Below are 21,889 nucleotides of genomic sequence, written 5' to 3'. Positions count from 1 at the left end.
GCAGAAATGAACCTGACTAGTATCCATGAGGATGAGGGTTAGGGTTAAGGATCGCTCAGGGTTAAGGATCTGGCATTGCCATGAGCTGTGGTGTAAGTCGCAGAAGGTGGCTCGAATGTGGTGTTGCGGTGGCTATGGTGTAGGCTCTTGGCTGGGTGCCTATTTGACCCCTAGCCTGGGAACTTCCATGTGCTGCAGGTGCAACCCTAAAAATGAAAAAAAAAATCTCATTCTACTTTGATGGAAACTGATATACATAGAGGTTCTTTATAAAATGTCATTTCTGAGTTTTATTAGGAACTGCAGTTATCTTGCCTCCATTTGGAAAACAGAATCTGTCAGCAACAATTCTAATTGCCCTTCACTCAAGTTTTCCAACTCTCCATTCCAAAGTAAAGTTGACTCTCAAAAATTTACACTCAGTTCTTCTATAACTATTAGAATTTTCAAGTTTTTAGTGACTTACAAGAATCCAGGAATAATATAAAAGTAATAATTAGTAACAGTTTATTCCTTTATGGTTTTTTTTGTTGTTATTTTCAACATTCCTCCAAACAGGAGTATCATTTGATAGTCCCTGACACTTTGGGAGGCTACAGATTAAGATTATCATCCCAAATTTAAACATGAGGAAATGAATTTGAGAGATTATGGAATTCACCCATGTCCATACAGCTGGAATGAGGCAAAACTAAGACCAGACCTACTTTCTTTATCAGACAATGCTGGAACATCCAGGAAGCTGCTGAATGAGGATTGACCATTGGAGCTGTAATATACATTCAGTAGTGACTTGACAGGAGTGATTTCACTTGGAGAATGGGGAATAAGTCCAATTGTAGTGGATTCTAGTTATAACAGGAGGTAGAGAAAAGAAATAACATTCAATGACACTTCTGAGGAATCCTGTTATAAAAGGGAAGTAGAAAAATGGAGTGCAAGCTGGAGAGAAACATGACGGTTGCATGATGGGGTTTGTTCGTTGAAAGCTATTATAGCATATTTATAGACTAATGGGGGAGAAGTGAAAATTGACATTATAGGAGAAAGGGTCAGTTAGTAACACTGTGACCTAAGGGAATGGGATCAAGTAAATTTAGTGGAGGACTAAATTTACATACAAACAAGAAGAGTTCAAGCACTGTAACAAGTAGGGAGCCAGAATATATGTGAACAGTTGTGTGCAGGTTGGTAACTTTTGTGGAAATGCAAAGACTTTCTCCTCTGCATCTCTTTTCTAGGTGAAATGCAAAACATGGCAGTTTATTGACAAGAAGGAAGGAAGGGAGGAAGGAAGGAGGCAATGATGAAGGGAGAGGGAGAAAAAGAGCAGACGAGACAATAAGGCAAGCCTGTTGCCCAAGTCTGAGGAGGGTCTGAGGTAGTTTTTAAGGTCTGAGGAGGAAAGAGAGATATGGAATAGCCACTTGGGAGGAGTGGGAGAGGGAACTGGCTAGAGAAATGTAGTAGGATTCCAGGAAGTGCTGAGCACGCCCATGAAGCTTGGGGTCAAGATTTTGACTAAGTCTGAGCAATGAAGTTTTGTTTTTTTTTCCAACACATGAAACTGTTTCACTGTAAGCTATCCTGGAATCCTGGAGCTAATCACACATGATTTTTTTTTTTAATTTTGTGGAGATTCCCAGGCTAGGGATCAAATCCAAGCCTCAGCTGTGACCCACATCTCTGCAGCAACCGAAGACTCTGCAGTCAGCAGATTTTTTTTTTTTTTTTTTTTAAGGGCTGCACTCTTGGCATATAGAAGTTCCCAGGCTAGGGGTCAAATTGCAGCTGCAGCTGCCAGCCTACACCACAGCCACAGCAACACCAGATCCAAGCCACATCTGTGGCCTACACCACAGCTGATGGCAACACCAGATCCTCAACCCACTGAGCAAGGCCAGGGATCAAACCCACATCCTCATGGATACTAGTCAGATTCATTTCTGCTACACCACAATGGGAACTCCAACAGTCAGATTCTTAACCCACAGTGGGAACTCGTAATCACACATGAATTTGCATGCTGATTCTGCCCTGTGTCAGTGCACTAGTTTGAACAAATTACCCTTTTTGTTCTCTTTCCTTAACTGCAAAAGGGATCAATTAATAAAGTATCTACCTTTTAGGGTCATTTAAAATAATTTTACCGTATATAAAGTGCAGATATATAGTAAGTGCTGAGTTAATGTTAGCGATGATTAAGAGGACAGTGGTTCCTTAGAAGGAGAATACCCCTGGGATGGTACCTGGAACCTAGTTGATTATAGTCGTTTGATTTATAGCTAACAGCACCGCCTGAGATTTCCCTTTTACATACTTTTAAGAAACGTGTTATTTTAGTTTAAGTTTTCCAAGATAAATTTATGATAACTAAAATAAAAGTGATTGTTGAACATTAAAAGTTGCAAACAGGGAATGTGAGCTATTATAATGGCAGGGAATGTCTGTCTATTCTGATAACTGCACTTGCAGCAAATGTACCAGTGAAAGAATATGATAGAAAAATATTAAGTGAAAGCATGCCCTGGAAAGACCCATATTTAATCTTAGAAAGAGAGGATGGATTTATTTTTAATAAGACTTCAAATCCCAGTGATATGTATTTGGTCCTTTTATTTTCTAATGGCACATTCTTGCATTTTAAAAAGCAAAAAAAGGAGTTCCCTTCGTGGCTCAGCAGTTAAGGAACCCAGCTAGGATCCATAAGGATGTGAGTGTGATCTCTGGCCTCGCTCAGTGGGTTAGGGATCTGGCGTTGCCATGAGCTGTGGTGTAGGTTGCAGATGAGGGTCCTATGTTGCTGTGGTGTAGGCTGGCAGCTGTAGCTCCAATTTGACCCCTAGCTTGGGAATTTCCACATGCTGCTGGTGCGGCCCTAAAAAGCAAAAAAAAAAAAAAAAAAAAAAAAAAGAAAAAGAAAAAGAAAACAAAAAGGAATTCCCTGGTGGCCTAGTGGTTAAGGATCCAGCATTGTCACTGCAGGGGCTTGGGTCACTTCTGTGGCATGGATTCAGTCCTTGGCCCAGAAACTTGCACATGCCATGAGCACGGCCAATAAATAAATAAATAGAACAAATATTATGTATTATTACACATTATTGGTAGTTTATGGGCTTATTATAAGTAAGTATAGCATTTTATTTGATAACAGGACTGCAAGGCTTTCTACAGAAATATGGGCCACTGCATCTTAGGCCACTGTGAAGATGACAGCCTTCATTGTGCCAAGTCACTGACTAGTGTCCACCATATGGGTGTGTTCTGTTCACATTAAAGGGTAGAACTGGAGATGCTGTGTTTTAAAGCAATATATAACGTGGGCTATGTTATTAGAAAACCATGCTTGTCCTTGTGTCCGTGAATGAGGAAGAATATTCTCTCATCAAACATCTATCTCATTTTTACTCCAAAAGCTAGGATAAATCCTTCTGCTTCAATGTACTATAAATCAAGAAAAGTCAAAACACAAATGAAAGGAAACATCAAGAAGAAGAGGAGGAGGAGGAAAAGATGGAGGATAGGGAGGGGGAGTGGAAGAAGAGGCAGAAATTGAAACAGACCAGAGGAAAAAATAGAAAAATGATCTAAAGAAAGCATTCTTTTTTTTTTTTAATTTTATTTTATTTGTCTTTTTTTTTTGCTATTTCTTTGGGCCGCTCCCGCGGCATATGGAGGTTCCCAGGCTAGGGGTCTAATCGGAGCTGTAGCCACCGGCCTACGCCAGAGCCACAGCAACGTGGGATCCGAGCCATGTCTGCAACCTACACCACAGCTCACGGCAATGCCGGATCGTTAACCCACTGAGCAAGGGCAGGGACCGAACCCGCAACCTCATGGTTCCTAGTCGGATTCGTTAACCACTGCGCCACGACGGGAACTCCTAAAGAAAGCATTCTAAAGAGCCATACAGAAATGTTTCCTTTTCAGAGCATTATCTCCTTTTACCATTTGTCCAAAACTATTATGATATCACAGGTGTCAGAGGAACAGTAATACATATCTCAGAGATATCTGGTGGGGTGAAAAAAGGGCAAGTTTGTGTTTTCATACTTTAAAGAGGAAAGTGTCAAGAAATATGATCAGGACAACCCATAAAAGCCAGATGAAGGGGAAGAAACATTGTGAATCCTGCAGGCATTGCATTTTCAGGACACTAAACATTCTTGAAATTGGGATATTGAGACTCTGTTGGAAAAGTAGTGTAAAGTTACATCAGAAAGAAACATAACAATCAGTTCCATACAAACAGCTGGCCTTCAAATCATGCCCACTGAAAATAAAGTCTGTGTCCTAAGTGAAGCTCACAGAGTCTTGAATGAGACTTTTTTTTTTTTTTTTTTTTTTGTCTTTTTGCCGTTTCTAGGGCCGCTCTCGCAGCATATGGAGGCTCCCAGGCTAGGGGTCTAATCAGAGCTGTAGCCGCCGGCCTATACAACAGCCACAGCAATGTGGGATCCGAGCCGCATCTGCAACCCACACCACAGCTCACTGCAACACCGGGTCCTTAACCTACTGAGCAAGGCGAGGGACCGAACCCGCAACCTCATGGTTCCTAGTCGGATTCGTTAACCACTGCTCCACGATGGGAACTCCCTTGAATGAGACATATTTAATAGTAACATCCCAAAATGCCCTCAGAGGATGTGTTTCCAATTGTTAAATCTATAGTGACCCCGGATCTGAGTTTCTGTGATATATTTAAGAAGCAAGAAGGACAAGAAAGATAGGGAGTTGGATGTTTTGTTTGTTTCCACTTCACTTTATTCTCAATCTGGAAATTAATCCTCATCAAAATAACTGGAATATCAGCCTTTGCTTTCATAATTGTATTGTGCCAGAGTGCATAAAACAGAGCAGTTGGGAAGAAAATATTCAAAAACAAAGAGATTTATTTTTTTAATTGTGACGCCAAGAATAATAAAACTTTTTTTTTTTCTTTTTATGGCCACACCTGTGGCATATGGAAGTTCCTAGCTGAGGAGTCAGATTGAAGCTGTAGCTGCCCGCCTATGCCACAGCCATAGCAACACTGGATCCAAGCCACATCTGTGACCTATGCTGTAACTTGTGGCAATACAAGATCCTTAACCCACTGAGCAAGGCCAGGGATCAAACCCGTATCCTCACGTATACTATGTCAGGTTCTTAACCCGCTGAGCTACAATAGGAATTCCAAAGTCTATTTTCTAATGAAATAATAGCTTACGGTAACAGAAAGTGATGGAAAATGCCCTTCTTAAATATCACTTTAGTAATTAGAACCACTGCAAATCAAGAGACTAGGCTTCTTTGCAGTTACTAAAAAGGAACTGATTATTGAGAAGAAAAAAAGCATAATCTTGCATGGACAGGAATAATTAGAGAAACACAATTTAGGAGCTGTAGAATTTATTCAACAAAGATCAGAACCTAGACAGTTCCCTAGAAATGTTTCTTAAAGGTTTCTCACAATTTCTTAGTAGTATATGATTGAAAACTAATGTCAGAACTCTAAATTCTAGTATTAGTAGTTGTAAAAAACTGCAATTAATTTTTACTGTATGGTAAAGTATATTGGATTCTCATATGTGGGATTAGTAATTCTGGATTTATCATTTTAAAAATTTTATTTATTTTAAATTTTATTGGAATATAGTTGGCTCACAAAGCTGTGTTAATCTCAGGCATACATCAAACTAAATCAGTTTATACATATGCATAGATCCATTCCTTTTCAGATTTTCTTCCCAAACAAGCTACCACACAGTACTGAGTAAATTTCCCTGCGCTATACAGTAGATCCCCATTACCCATGTATTCCATATATAATAGTGTGTTTAGTTGTCTTAAGCTTCCCACAAAATGAGAAGATAACCCTTCTCAACATGTTAATTAGTTTAACCAAGAGAGCCCCACTTTTTTTTTTTTTGTCTGTCTTTTTGCTTTTTCTAGGGCCTCTCCCGCGGCATATGGAGGTTGCCAGGCTAGGGGTCTAATAGGAGCTGTAGCCACTGGCCTATGCCAGAGCCACAGCAACACCAGATCCAAGCCGTGTCTGCGACCTACATCACAGCTCACAGCAACACCAGATCCCCCACCCACTGAGCGAGGCCAGGGATCGAACCCACAACCTCATGGTTCCTAGTCGGATTCGTTAACCACTGCGCCATGACGGGAACTCCAAAGAGCCCCACCTTTCAGTTGCAGTCAAAATCATGATATTTGAAATATGTTAAATGTTGAGTACAGTTTCCCTCAGTACTTGTAGGAATTTGTTTCAGGAAAATTTGTTCCCAAATTTGCAGATGCTCAAGTCCCTTATATAAAATGGCATAGTATTTGCATATAACCTACACAAATCCTCCTGTATACTTTAAATCATCTCTAGCTTATTTGTAATACCTAATATAACATAAAGACAGTATAAATAGTTGCCAGAGCAAGGCAGATTCAAGTTTTGCTTTGTTGGAATTTTGTGTCATTTTTTATTGACTATTTTCCACTCACAGTTGGTGGAATCTGAGGATGTGGAACCCATAAATACAGAGAGCTGATTGTATGTTAGATAAGCAGCAGGTCTCATACCTAATGGTGCCTCTGCTAGGTTTGTTCCTGAGAAATTAAGACGGTGTTTACAAGGCATCAGAATAACTCATAAAAGCTTGAAACACTGCTAACCACTTCTTATATAATCTATACATCAAGATTCACTTTGATTCTTCTTGATTACCCTGACTGGCTGTATTCATGTCATGTAAACATAGTTAGGCATTTTTCTAGATAAAGAGATTCAATAAATAGGTTTTTTTCCCTATACACTTATATACTTGATGGACATATTAACTACTCAGTCACTATCAAATTTAGGCCGATATGTATCATGACCGTGGTTTAAATCCTCTGTCCTGGATTTCAGAGGTCTGACTCAATTTGGTCCCGTCAAGTCTCATCTCTCACCACCTCTCAATTTTACCCCATCCTTCAACCAGCTACTGTTTCTCTTACATAACCTATGTATGCTTCATCTCTTCATTCTAATTTATTAGCCCATCCATTTCTCTAAACCTTCTGCATCCTTCAAGGCTAAATCAACATCACAGAGCTCTTTCATATACTCATTTCTATTTATCTCCCTATCCTGTGATTTGTGTGCATGCCTGTGCTCTTTCTTAGCCTTGAGCTTCTGGAGGGCAGGAGCCAAGAGGTTATTTCTTGTACTGGCCACAGAAGCTAGCAGAGCACCTGGCACAAAGTCTGTATGTACTGTTCATAGGATAAATGAATAAATTAATGCTGGAATAAATTCATCTTTGGATATTTGTCAGCAAAAGAGTAATTGGTGTTTGAGGAGAGAAAAAAAATGAAAAGTCAGTAATAGAATCAAAATGATACAATATTAGTTAAGCCAGATTAAAAGGGTCAATAAATGTTTTGTGAACCAATTCATTCCCTCAAAGAAATCCAAGATAGTCTACCTGTGAAGGTCAAGTCCAATCAGGTCAGAAAGTTTTCTCAGCTCTCCTCCTCATCACATAGTAATTGATAGCTGTAACTCTAATCAAGACACTTCTCTTCCAGACAAGAGCAAACTCTTCTAAGACAGCACTGTGTAACAGAAACATAATATGAGCTACCTATGTAATTTAAAATTTTCTGATTATCATACTTTAAAAACTAAAAGAAACATACAAAATAAATGTTAATATATTTAATCCAGTGTATTCAATATGTTATCATTTCAATATGTAATCAGTATAAAGCATCATTACCGGGATGTTTAATTTTTGTGTGGTCTTTAAAACTAAGTTTTTATTTTATATTTACAGCATATCTGAATTAGGACCAGCCACATTTTAAGTGCTCAATGATCCCATATGGCAAAATGAGTACTGTGTTAGGTGGCGCAGTTCTAGGATATTCTCATCAGGTTTTACTGTCCTCTCACCAACCCTATACCCTCACAGTGTATCTCAAATCTTTCTTAGTACAGTCTGAAGAATAATACTATTGACTCTTGGGGAATCAACATCACAGAGCTCTTTCATATACTCATTTCTATTTATCTCCATGCAAATAGGACATCCCTGATTTTAATAGTCACCTCTTTGTTTATAGCTTACCCTCAGGGTATTTGTTTCTCTGCGTGTGATTTTTTTAATTATATGTAATTATTGTACATTGTAACCAATTTAAGAACTCATTTCAGTATCATTAAATTTGTTCACTTTGTTGTGCAGCCATCACTATCATCCATCCTCAGACTTTTTCATCTTCCCCAGCTGAAATACTATACCCACCAAGTATTTATTCCTCTTCCTCCTTCTCCCTTTCCTCAGCCTCCAGCAACCAGCATTCTACTTTGAGTCTCTGTGAATCTGACTACTCTATAATACTCATGAATGGAATCTTAAAGTATTCATCCTTTTATGCCTAGCTTATTTCACTTTGCCTTAGGCCCTCAAGTTTCATTGGTGCTTGTGTCAGGATTTCCTTCCCTTTTAAGGTTAACTACATGTCATTGTATGTATATGTCACAATTTGTGTATCTGTTCATTGGTTGATAGGTATTTTGGTTGCTTCCCTCGTTGGCTATTATAAGTAATGCTGCTATGAACATGGGTATGCAAATAACTGTCCACATCACTGCTTTCACTTTTCTTGGATGTAAGATGCAGAATTTCTGGATCATATGATCATTCTATGCTTGCTTTTTTGAGGAACTCGCTGTATCATTTTTCACAGTAGCTGTCCATTTCAAATTCCCACCAGCAATGTATAGTAGTTGCAGTTTCTCTACATGCTTGCCAACACGTCATTGAATTATTTATTTTTATAAAATGCATCCTGAATTTGTTTTTATTACCATTTTGGGATGCATTAAGAATATTTGGTAGTGGTAAGGCCAACTTGGATCTAGATTCATATGCAGATATAACTTAAACATTATCTAAGACAATCATTTGCAACATGTATTTGATGGACTGTTTTTTTATTTTTATTAAGAACTTTTGAGTAGGACCTTGAAATCTTGCATTCTTTTCTGCCTATGCCATTGCTCACTTACCATCTGACTTTGGGGAAGTTGCTTTAAAAAAAAAGGGGGGGGATACAAATTTCTTATCTACTTTATTCACCAGGTTATTATAATTACCAAGTGAGTGAGTCAATTTAAAATGGCTCTGAACTTCCAGTTGGGCAGGGTTGGCACTCCCCAGCAGGATCCAGGAAAATCTCCACAGTCAAATGCCAGCCTGGGTAGCATGCTAGAATCTAGTCCTTCTGTGATCATTCAGTGCCGGAGAAGTCCAAGTCCCAGTTAGGGTTAAATGTAAAATACTATCTCTTGGTATAGTTCATTAAAAGACACTTTGCCTATAAAAAATTTAGAAAAAGTAAAATGGCTTTGAAAGCTCTGAACTAACAGATTTATTGAAGGGATTAAAGGTTTATTTAAGAGATTATCATTGTGGTTATGTACACCACAGTGATTTGGGTTTACATTTTGGACTTATAATGAACTTTATAGAACATTTATGCCTTCTGTTTTCTTTTATATTGTGTCCTCGTTTTATTATGTATCATTGAGAATAGCACAGTTATGGAGTGTTAATACAATTATCAAAGGAAGTTATATTACTGAAGAGAAGTATTATGTCCTTTCTTTGCTTTCTAATTAGATCATGCTCTCTTAATTGCATTTTAATTCTAAAATTTGATATTCATACCCCTTGATTCTTCAGCTTCTTAAGTTAGACAATACAAGTGACATCCCAGAGCCTGTAAATAACAGTGAAAATTAAAGCCCAAGAAATTAAATTGAATCTATTGGCTTTATTACTCTTCATTTTCTTTTTTAAATTTTATTTTTTTATTTTAGTGTTTTTATTTTTTTTCAATTATAGTTGGTTTACAGTGTTCTGTCAATTTTCTACTGTACAGCAAAGTGACCCGGTCTCACACACACACACTTACAGATATATATATATATATATATTCTTTTTCTCACATTGTCCTCCATCATGTTCCATGACAAGTGACTAGATATAGTTCCCTGTGCTAGGCAGCAGGATCTCATTGCTTTTCCACTCCAAATGCAATAGTCTGCATCGATTAACCCCAGGCTCCCAGTCCATTCCACTCTCTCCCCTTCCCCCTTGGCAACCACAAGTTTGTTCTCCAAGTCCATGAGTTTCTTTTCTGTGGTAAGATTTTTGTGCCATATATTAGATTCCAGATATAGGTGATATGATATGGTATTTGTCTTTTTCTTTCTGACTTACTTCACTTAGTATAAGAATATCTAGTTCCCTTCCCCCTTGGCAACCACAAGTTTGTTCTCCAAGTCCATGAGTTTCTTTTCTGTGGTAAGATTTTTGTGCCATATATTAGATTCCAGATATAGGTGATATGATATGGTATTTGTCTTTTTCTTTCTGACTTACTTCACTTAGTATAAGAATATCTAGTTCCATCCATGGCATTACTTTGTTCTTTTTTGTGGCTATATTACTCTTTAATTTTCAAGCTAAGGCATATGAACTAGTTTTTTTTGTGTGTGTGTGTTTTTTTTCCAAACCTGGAATTTTATTATTCCATGTAATGGAAAAAATTGGAAAATTAGTGATTGAGTTGTCCTGGAAGAAGACCAAGTCTCACACTTTGCTCTGACACTAGTGAGTTTCCTTCTTTTTGGAACATTGAAAATTTTTAGATGCCATTTAAAAAAATTCTCTGTGGACTTGATTCTAGGATGGCCAGCAGGGTTAAGTTAGTTATTAGAAAAGTTATCTGCAGTGATAACTATAATGGCAACATTTTTTATGTTGTCACAACTTAAATATTGTATGTGTAAGTGAGAAATGGCAAAAAAAAAAAAAAGCAGATAAAAGTTAAAAACAAATGTCTTGGGTAGAATCTACAACATAAGGAAAGTTAAAAAAAGAAGTTTCAACACAACGAAATTTAGATACCAAAATTATAAAATATATTCTTTGATGGAAATTAAAAGGTTATATCCTTCAAGTACCTCTACGTTGAAGTTTAAAAATTTTTCCATGTCAAAATATATTGTTTTTATTTTTAGAGTTTTTTTTTTCATTCTTTGAGACTAATTAACAGTCTGTAGTCAGGTTTGGGGATGTATATGTTTTCACAGATGATTAAGTGAGAGAGTAGGGAAAACGTCTTTATGGTATTATGTGAATAGCTTTCCAACTGAATTGCTTCATTACTTCTGAGCTCCCCTGTGCACTACGCAGTTATAAATAAATGGCTATATTTTGCACATATAAACATATTATTTAATTTGGGCAATTTTGAAACTTTTCCCATAACAGATATATAGGTAAGAGGCATTAGACTTGAGGAACTTCAAGATTTCAATAGGATCTTACATATAGGTCTTCCGTCTTTTGTCAAAGAAAGGCAGAAACTTCAGTTACCTATTGGCACCATCTGAAAATTATAGGATCAGTTCATTCTAAACTAGTTTATTCTGTACACTTCACTAGTTAAGCTAAAGGCAGTTAGTCCTTTGGTAATATTGAAGGGCCCATTCAGTGCAATAAATGAAATATTTTAAAAATCTCATTTAAAAAAATACATTTATAATAACTGTACATGATATTTGTAATAAATAAGCTTTGTATATATATTTTATACTAGCCACAGTGTGGTTTGATTTTGCCAGCATCATCATCACCTGGGCACTTATTAAAACTGCAGAATCTCTGGAGTTCCTTCCTGGTTCCATGGGTTAAGGATGCCATGTTGTCACTGCTGTGGTTCTGGTTACAGCTGTGACATGGCTTTGATCTCTGGTCAGGGGACTTCCACATACTGCAGGCATGGCCCCGCAAAAAATGCAGAATCTCAAGTCCACTGTAGACCTTCTGAGTCAGAATGTGCATTTTAACAATATCATAGGTAATTCAACTGCATGCTAACATTTAAGAAGCTCTACTACTGAGATGTTGGAAGAGATCTGTCTCCTCATCACTGAACTTGACTGAGGAGCCTACTTATATACCTTAACTTTCTTAATCTAGTTTTGGATTTAGAATATAACTTCAGCCAAAGCAATGTGTCATTATGTTCTCTGAAATCTTTTATTTAAATTCTTTTCTTTTTTTGGTCTTTTTAGGGCCTCACCTGCAGCATATGGAGATTCCCAGGCGAGGGGTCAAATCGGAGCTGCAGCTTCTGGCCTACATCATAGCCACAGCAATGCCAGATCCGAGCTGCATCTGCAGCCTAGACCATAGCTCATGGCAACCCTGGATCCTTAACCCACTGAGCGAGGCCAGGGATCAAACCTGCTTCCTAGAGGACGCTAATCAGATTTGCTTCCTCTGAGCCACGATGGTATTTAAAATTCTTATGAAGAAATCAGCCCCTTCATTTTTCTTATACATCTTGGTATGTTTACTGAATGCCAAGCGCTGACTCCTCATAAAAATGCTGTTTTACAATTATGAAGGTGTATCCAGTTGGACAGTTAGGAAGTGGCTGAATAAGGATGTGGACCCAGGCAGTGTGGCTCCCAGATTTGTGCTCTTAACCAGCATACAACATCTATTCAGTCAAGGCCATGCTGGGGTCTCCAGTACCAGAGCAAAGTCCAAGGAAGAAAGCAATTTGATCGGAAATAGCATTCAGATTACCAACGCATTGTAGTGATGGTTCAATAGGTAGAGATTTATAACTGTTTGTTCCTAAGTCAAGGATGAAAGCACCTCCTCATATTTAAGTAAATATTTCATATACATATACAGTCACATTTGTCCTACAACAATAAAATGAATCAGCCTTAATGTATTTAGTATGCTGATAGATTCTATCTTACAAGAATAACTATGAATTGAAAAACACTCTTCTTCCCATGCAGTAATCTAGCAAGAGCCATGATAATTCACATATGACTGAGCTTTTGAGCCAGACAAAACAATAGAGGATAAAAGGAACTGTTTATATAGATGTGAACTGAAATCTCACAGTTGCATAATCACATTTCTTATTATGAATAACTAAGAAGTCATGGATTGTGTTCATTACCTTAGGTAAAGGAAATCTGTAGAAACTGGGGAAATTACATCTTTTTTCCTTCTCTGCCCTCTCTCCTGTTATCATTTCCTTTGTAGGATACCCTGAAAGTTGGCAATAAATATTTCAGTTTGATACAATGTCATATTCCTTGTAGTAGGGTAAAGATTAGGATCATGTAAATGATCATTTTTTTTCCTACCCAAACTAGATTAAAGACTAAAAAATGAAATATCTCTTTCTAGCATTTAAATGTTATACATCCAATGTCTTTTCTAACTCTAGATGAAAATCCTGTTATATAGGTTAGTAGACAGTAAAGACTTAAGCCTTATCTATAAGGGAACAGAAACCACATATATGGCTGCAATTCAGGAAGACTTAAATGGTTTTGACTGATAGAACTGGAAGAGAATTATGTGCATCCACTAAATATCGTAAGTAAAATTCACTTTTATAGTAGGAAGAAGAGCTAGTGGTGAGAGTGAACACTATTGTAAATCCAAATTTGACATGTTTATTGAGGCCAAATTGATGTCTCCTATTGTAAGGAGTAATTGATGTGCTTTTTGCCTTCCAGTGTGTATGTACAGAGAGCCATCACTACATGAAATTGGAGAAAAACAAGGGCGCTCGAGGAAAAGTTCTGGAACACCAACCATGAATGGAGGCAAAGTTGTGAATCAAGATTCAACATAGCTGAGAACTCTTCCCTGCATCCCTCTCTCATCCTTTCCCTTTCTCCCCCTGCCCTTTACCCATTTCCTTCCAATAAATCCACCCAAGGAGAGGAAAATAAAATGGCAACCCAGGACCTAGTGGCTAAGATTCTGCACTCAAAATTTTCCTTTGTGTAGGACAAGCAAATTGAACCAAAGCTTGCCTGTTGCAAAGTGGTAGAAAATGCACATGCATAAAGATTAGCATACATAAAAGCAGAGGGAAAAAATAAATCAAGACTCCATAAGCATTAACATAAACTCTGTTGTTATTAATAGAGGGCTAATTGTAATGAAGATATAACTATAATAAAGATGAAATAAAGTTACCTTAAAGAAAAGGGTTTTGGAGTATCGACCTTACAAATCAATGTAATACCCTAAATAGCTTAAACTCTGGATAAATCTGTGATGTGTGCTTTGTTTTGAATTTGTATTTTGGGGCATCTGAAAGTGACACATAATTACATTCTGTTTCCAGGATTTTTTTTTACCATGATACTGAACGCGTATGAATTATAGATTCTTTTAATGCCTGTAAGGTATATATATAGCCAGGAATTATTTAACATCAAGAAAAGCTTAAAATTTTAATTCCTGAAATTGATATTTAAGACTGTTTTATGCAAAAGATAGCCTCAAGTTGAATTTAATTCTATTAGCTGATTTCCTTCCTTCCTAAAAAGAGTTTCAGATTCTCCTAGGAAAATATCACATTTTTTTCAAAAGTATTAATTCAGGATCTCATTTTTTTTTTCTTTAGCCATTTATGGAAAAAAAAAATTCTTGTTCTATGGCTAAAGTAACTTTTAGGAATTCTTCATCATTGCCATGCCTGGGCAGTGATAAATAAGTTATGTGCTCTTACTATTTCATCTGATTTTTTTACTTTGTGGACACCTTTGAGAGAATAGGTGCATATCTAGGTGTCTTAGAGAGTTTTATACCATCTCTTGCAGCAGGAAAGAAGGAAGAAGTGTTTTACATAAGGAAATAAGTCCTAAGAAATTGGTGAAAGGAAACCGTATCTGCCTCTGTAACTTACCAGAGTTTTCTGTATTTAGCATTTTCTAAACTTCCCCAGGAAATTGGGAGGCATGGCTGTGAAATTCCTAACTATCTTAGGAAGCCAGTGGATTGCTTAATGTTTGTTACCATATATGATTATTTATAAATCTAGTTGGAAAGAAGACTGTCCCATAGAACACAGAAGGGAACTTGTAAGACACTGAGTTTTCAAAGGTCATAGAGAAACATGGAATTAACTGAGGCTCCAACAGAGTTGTGTGAATGGCTTAAAAGTAGTCCAAAACAAACAAACAAACAAACAACTCAGTGTAAGGCTAGGGAAATGCATATGTAGGAATACTAAAGTATTAGGAAAATGTTAGGGAAAAAATGAACATTATACACTTGCCTTGGACAAAAATGAATCTACTTAGTCCTACAAATCAGGAATGGTATAGAGACATCCAAATCAAAACAAAACAAAACAGAATGCTAAAAATGTCTGCAGATTTATGGATATTATCAATGAGAAGACTTAGCATGCTACTTCTCCTATAGCTTTACCATCCAGCATGTATGGTTCCAAATACTCCGTAAAATATATACACTTTGCAGAAGCTCTAGGCCCTCAGTTCAATAACCTTGCCATCAGTTGCTGTATTCTCTCAAAGTCAATGTAGTTTCCCTCACTCTACTCAATCATTATTCTTCAATAGTGGTCTGTGTCCTTCACCAAGTATTCTATTTATGTTATCAGGAGGTTAGCAGGAAATAAAATGGAGAGATTTGTCTAATCGGTTGCAAAGAATAAAAGATATGCATCTAGGCAAGGATTTTGAACACACATTTGCAAGAGATATTTGCTTCACCAAACCCTTTGCAAAGTAACAAATAAAGACTTTTAAATTAAAGCAAAAAAAAAAAAAAAAGAAATAAAGAAATGTTACTATTCTAGGAGAAGAATACCTTTGTAAAAAGAAATCTAGACATACCAATCAGGTTGTATTTCCCCTTGTCACTCTTGAATGAACTTGATTATAAACACATCTGTCACTTTCGGACCAAACAAACCCCAAGCACAAAGCCTTATTTTCTTTGAAAAAATAAAGAAGAGGCTTCTACAAAATGGGTCACAGGCTCATTTAGCATAAAATGACTTGAGCTTTTTGGTAATACACACATACACACACCACAAACTCATGAGTAACACAATTGACAGTTTCACAAAGTGTTATAAATTACACTAATGATTTCTGGACAGACTGTATCTAACCTACTTGAAAATTATGAAAAATATGATAGAGATATGAATCTCCAACAAAATTCTTCTCTTTATTTTCAATGGCTAGCCATCCTTCAGCATCTAGACTTATATTTGTCTCCTTTCTGATAGCAATTAAGAAACGGTTCTAACTACCCAGTTTGTATTGTTTTTCTCCATATCATTTAAGCAAATGTTCACTACAGTAAAATGTTTTGGAAATTAGCTTTGTCTGAGTTAAATTGAGGGAATAAATTGGAAACTTCATATTCTTTTACACATTAACCTGACAAAAATTATGGTTTAGAGCACAAGGTGAACATTTTCCTAACTGCTGCTTACTTTTTAAGTACATTAAAACCTTTCATAGAAAAGTATTCACTGCCTAGGTTTTAAAATATTACCAAATATATACATATAACTATCCTATTTCCTCCAAAAATATTAGCCAGTTTAAACAGTTTTGTCTTTCAGGTTTACTCCAAATAAAATAATTCTTTACTTTGATTTTCATCATTCCAATTTCTGGGTCTCAATTCTTCCATCACTTATTCTCCTATAAGTAAGATAAGCTTTTTTTTTCTTAAATGCATTGGGATAGCCTCAGAAAAATTATGACATTTAGCACAGCGTTGTAATTGGCTATGTACATACACAGTAAAACATGTTTAAGAGTACTTATTGTAACATGTTTCAAAAATCAATGGTCTTGGAATGAAAGCAAAACTCTTGAGAAGCTCACAAAAGAGTTGTCTGGTCAATGTATCTTACTTGACATTTAAGCTTGAAGTTTGAAGCATAGAAACAAAACTGTGCTGAAGTTCCATTTGCTAATTCAGAGACTTTTGTGCTCAGGAAACTGGAGGACAGAGAGCCAACCTATTCTTGATCACAGTAATAGTTTGGGGTTTGAATTTTACATATGAATTTCATAGCACATTTTTAGCCATTATAGATTAGCACAATAAAAAGACATCAATTTGATGCAAATGATGACGCTTTATGGGCCTCATTCAGATAGATTTTAGAAAAAGCCTTCTATTTAAGAAAATGACAGTGCTGTCCATAGGTATTATATAGATTGGTGGTCCTGTGGTGCCACTAAAAATGAGAGTATTAAGACGAAAGTGAAAGATGAAGAATGACTTACGTGTTGAAAAGTCTGACGGTCCTAATTTGGGACCCCGAGTTCCCGGGTGAAGAAGCATGATTGCATCAACAATAATTTTTTTAAACGTGGACCCAGAAACAGCAAATCCACAATTCCACCTTCGTGGCTTTGTCTAAAAGGCCGTGCTCTGAGAAGGTTTTCCATGATGTTGCTTAATTTTCATCTGCACAAGGTGAAACATTCAAACACAAAAATCCCCTGCTCGTCTTAATATCATAAGAAGCTGAGATTATTTCTCTGTCATAAAATTGTAAATAGCTTTTTTTAAATCAGAATCACATTTAAAACAGTGGATTGTTCTACAAATATATATGTGTATATATACATATGCTTCTGAAATAAGGATATATAGACTTTTTATTTGATTTGTGGTCTTTAGTCCTAGGTAATCAAAGATAAAGAGATTTGAACGCAAAACTTTATATTTAAATGTATATTTCTAATGACAGTATAAATTGCCACTTTATAATAAAAAAAGAAACAGGTGGGAAAAATAAAGCACATGTCCTTTAGAATGTCAGTGATTCTGAACCCCCCCTTTTGATGCAGAGGTAACTATTTTTTATTTCTAAAAGTTATCTTTTAAAAAGCTGTACTTCCTGATAGAGATTCCATGATCAGTCATGTCAGATTGAAAATTTAGAGTTGAGGGCAAGAAAAAAATGCTAAATACAGATATTTATTTTTCAGGATTGTTCCTGGAGCCCAAGTAAAAATCCAATATTTAAAATTTAAGTGAAAATGGCTAATGTTCAGAGATGACATACTGAGCTTCAGTAACAAACAGAAGCAAAAATATATTAACACTATGATAATAACATTGAAATAATGTCATAGTAGAAATTGCATCATTAGATGTTTTATTAGTTGGAAAAAATAAGTTGATGTTTCTTTGTCTCTGCTCCAAGCACAACCTAAAGACAGTGGCATTAATTTTAGAGTTGTTCAAAAGTCCAAAATACCTCCCATGAATAGAACTGGTTTTAGCTCATTACAAGGTTAAATGTTACAATCTTAAGCAATTATTGAGACCAAAATGTTTAATAAATGTGTTGTATGAGAAACTGAACAAATTAATGTTTTGTTTTTACATTAAAGTACAGATTATTCAAAGCATTGGGGGTTTTTTTGAGATCAGATTTGTAAAATGTTTACACATCACAACCTTCCTTAAGTTAAAAAGCAATTAAAATCTTGAGATGGTTATGCATGCAAACAAAATATTTGCATCTTTTTAACATTAAATTCCTTTGGGAAGTGTCTTTCCTTTTTAAAAATATATTTATCCTATAATTTGTCATTTAAAAACTGTCTCATAAAAAAGATCAAAATTGGATTTATGGATGGGAAATAAGGTAAATTTTTATTAAACACTGGTCAAAAGTAAAAATTACTTTTTAAGTATGAATCTACTTGTGGTAAACCCAGTATCTTGTTTTTTGAGGATTGAGAACTAGAGCATATTGATTTATTCTTAATTTACTAACTAGAGACTTGGTTAGGGATCATAAATCAAATTATGGTCTCAAAAAATCCAAGAAAGTCAGACACATAAATAAATAAGGTAATACCAAAATGTAAGTGCTACAATAAGTGTGATACTAAGATTTTATATAGAACTGATAATGCAACAATGAAGCCTATACAAAAGACAGGGATTGAAAGGAGACTAGATACTAAGTAATGGAACAACAATGGGCCCCTCTTGTAAAATATAATAATTTGAAGAAAAGTTAGAAATGAAAAATACTACTTACCTAGGAAATACGTGTGAATGAAACTAGGAATGCGTGTTCAGAGGAGGAAATGGAAAAAAAAAAAAACCTGAGTTAAGATGAATGAAGTAAAATTATTTAAAGTTTTGTCACTGCCCTCTTTGGATGTATTTGAGCCTCTATCTGTTAGGACACTTCATGCTCATAACAGAATCCTCTAAACCAAACTGGCCCATCTAGGGTCCACAGCATCATCACCACTGAGGCTTAATTTGTCTACTGTTCTCTCAGTTCTGCCCACTCCATGTTTAGTAACTTCCCTCTTGGAGTTCAAAATTCTTTGACAAGTTGCAAGATACTGCATATTTTTTATGTAGGTACACGTATCTATTCTTTCTTAAAATTCCCCCAGATGGCAAATCTCATTGGCCCAGTTCGGTTCATGTGTCCATACTATGAACCACGACGGCCAGGAATTTGAGGTGTGTTGACCAGTTTAAATCAACCAGGACCTTTTCCTACACATTTAGGTTGGATGTGCTTCCCCAAAGATACAGATGAAGGTGAATATCAATGAAATTCAGAACCTATTTAGCAGGAAGAAATGGAAATAGATGCTGAGTAGCCAAAAATGGCAAATTTCCTACCTGTTCATGAATATATTTCCTATCACAGCTCATTGGATATTCTAAAAACTGGCAGAGAAATGCAAATACTAATGAATTAAAGCTACTACCATAAAGCATGCGGGAACAAACAAAGGCAGTCTTCAATTCCTGAAGCATTATTAAATGCCTGCTATGCAAAAGGCAGTGTGTGGATCACTGAGGAAGTTAAAGGAGCTGCATTTTTTTTTTTAAGTGGTACATTTGACAATAACAGTATATCTTGTAGGTCCAATGCTTTTAGCTCACTCTCAAAGGAGTTACCATCGTGGCTCAGTGGGTTACAAATCTGACAAGTTCAATCCCTGTCCTCACTCAGTGGGTTAAGGATACAGTGTTGCCATAACTGTGGTGTAGTTCAAAGTCATAGCTCCAATCATTGCTGCGATTTGACCCCTAGTGTGGAAACTTCCATATGCCACAGGTACAGCCCTAAAAAGCAAATAAGTAAATGCATAAATAAATCCTTGTCAGGGGACTAGAAGATGCAGCTTGGCTATTCTAAACTAAAGGTCTAATTCCTGTCTACTTTTTCATAACTAACTGTACAGCTAGCCAGGATTAGGCCATTACAAAATTCACCTTAAAATACCTTTCATTCCAGGTCTTAAATTCAGGGCTGTTTGGTACTTCAGAATCATCTTGGATAGCCATATATAGCATTCTTGAATTCTCTCTACAGATTATAGCATATGCTTGACTACTTTAATGATGATAGATATATTAATCTCTCAAGCAGCCGCTCTCATTTGGGGAAAGTACTGGTTTTGTAATGGTCTTCCTTATGTGAAATAATTCATTCTGCAGCATCTGCCATGGCATTAAATTTCACTCCCTGGGGGCTATTCAATGTCATTTTAATCCTCCACTTACAAGAAAGTCAGGATTTCTTGTGAAAAATTTTCAGAGATTTAAAATATTTTGTTTCTTTACCCTTCTATTTATTTTACCCAGAACAGATTTTATTCACTTGGAGTGCATAATCCAATATGATATTCCTGACATAATCTAACTGGTCAAGAGATATTCTCTTATTTTTGCTATTGTAACAATTGTATATTAATACTGCATTTGGGTTTTGACCTCAAAATTTGTTTTAACTTTCAGTTTATTTCCATCAAAACATCTAAATATTTTTTCACCTTTTCATCTCTATGATTTAAATTGAGATGGAAGTTTGTTAATAAACTAAGAATAATTCTAATCTGATCAAGTCTTCGAGAATCATAAATTCCCAAGACACATGCTCAGAATTTTCCAGATGTACTAAAAATTCCCATTCAGTGATTAATTACAAATCCTCTACTTTGTATGTGTGTACCTAACTTTGTGTGATCAGATCAGTCTGCTTTCAAGAATCAACCACAATGCACTGTGTCCTCTCACCTCAATGGGGCGAGGTTTTAGAGCTGATTATTCTTTATGGGGGATAGGGGAGAGGTCACACTCACAGCATACAGAAGTTCCCAGGCTAGGGATCGAATCTGAGCTGTAGTTGCTGGCCTATACCATGGCCACAGCAACGCCAGATCCGAGCCAAGTCTGTAACCTACACCATAGCTCAGGGCAACACCAGATCCTGAGCAGGGTCAGGGAGGGAACCCACATCCTCCTGGATACTAGTCGGGTTTGTTACCACTGAGCCATGACGGGAACTCCCAGAGCTGATTATTCTGAAGGAAGGCCTTTATCTTGGGAAATATGTGCTATTATAGAAGATACATGGTTTTGCTATATTTCACATTTTCTCTCCTTTTTTTAGTATTCAATCCCCCAATAATTACATTAATTAGACTTATCAGAAGCATTGCTTTCTTACTGATTTTATTATTTTTTTCTGTAATTTTAAATCATTATTTGTTTCAATAATAATTTCCACATCTCTTCAAATTTCTATTCAAAATTTTCTTCTCTGAGTCAACTTGAAGCGTTCTGGTGCACACTCTAAAGTTTTTTTTTCAGGGCCACAGCCACAGCATATGGAGGTTCCCAGCCTAGGTGTTGAATCGGAGCTATAGCCGCTGGCCTACACCACAGCCATATCAACACCAGATCTGAGCAGAGTCTTCGACCTATACCACAGCTTATGGCAATGCCAGATCCTTAATCCACTAAGCAAGGCCAGGGATTGAACCTGTGTACTTATGGATACGAGTCAGATTCGTTTCTGCTGAGCATGGCAGGAACTCCCTCAAAAGTTCTATGGCTTTATGAACAGTTCTGTGGCTTTATGAACCTGAGAATGTTTTTGGTTTGCCTTTTTCCTAGAAGTAACAATTGGATATGCATCAAATTTGAGGGTTATCTTCTTTCATAAAATTTTCCTG

General features: G+C 36.4%; 1 protein-coding gene and 1 long non-coding RNA gene across 5 annotated transcripts in view; one reads left to right on the top strand and one right to left on the bottom strand.

Annotated features, from left to right (window-relative positions):
• The window catches only part of FGF12 (fibroblast growth factor 12), a 577,959-nt gene extending 562,724 nt beyond the window's left edge, over positions 1 to 15,235 (top strand). For all 3 annotated transcript variants that reach the window (XM_021070057.2, XM_021070056.2, XM_021070055.2), the window contains one exon: positions 13,604 to 15,235. In XM_021070057.2, the coding sequence (XP_020925716.1) occupies positions 13,604 to 13,722 (119 nt within the window). In that variant the 3' untranslated portion in view covers positions 13,723 to 15,235. The remainder of the gene's footprint in view (positions 1 to 13,603) is intronic.
• The window catches only part of LOC146397670 (uncharacterized), a 75,367-nt gene that overhangs the window by 24,037 nt on the left and 29,441 nt on the right, over positions 1 to 21,889 (bottom strand). Inside the window, exons 4-7 of one of the 2 annotated variants that reach the window (XR_014824542.1) lie at positions 18,940 to 18,962; positions 17,162 to 17,345; positions 13,036 to 13,127; positions 7,458 to 7,587 (exon numbers count right to left, since the gene is read on the bottom strand). This is a non-coding gene — a long non-coding RNA (uncharacterized LOC146397670). The remainder of the gene's footprint in view (positions 1 to 7,457; positions 7,588 to 13,035; positions 13,128 to 17,161; positions 17,346 to 18,939; positions 18,963 to 21,889) is intronic. The other variant, XR_014824541.1, reaches the window with a different exon arrangement.

The sequence above is a fragment of the Sus scrofa genome, chromosome 13, assembly GCF_054392235.1.
Source record: "Sus scrofa isolate SSC_HxYL_T2T_F1_AM1 chromosome 13, Sscrofa_HxYL_maternal_Yorkshire_Landrace_v2.0, whole genome shotgun sequence".
NCBI lineage: Eukaryota > Metazoa > Chordata > Mammalia > Artiodactyla > Suidae > Sus > Sus scrofa.
Note: the sequence above shows the minus strand (reverse complement) of the source record. Positions and strands in the feature narration are given on the sequence as shown.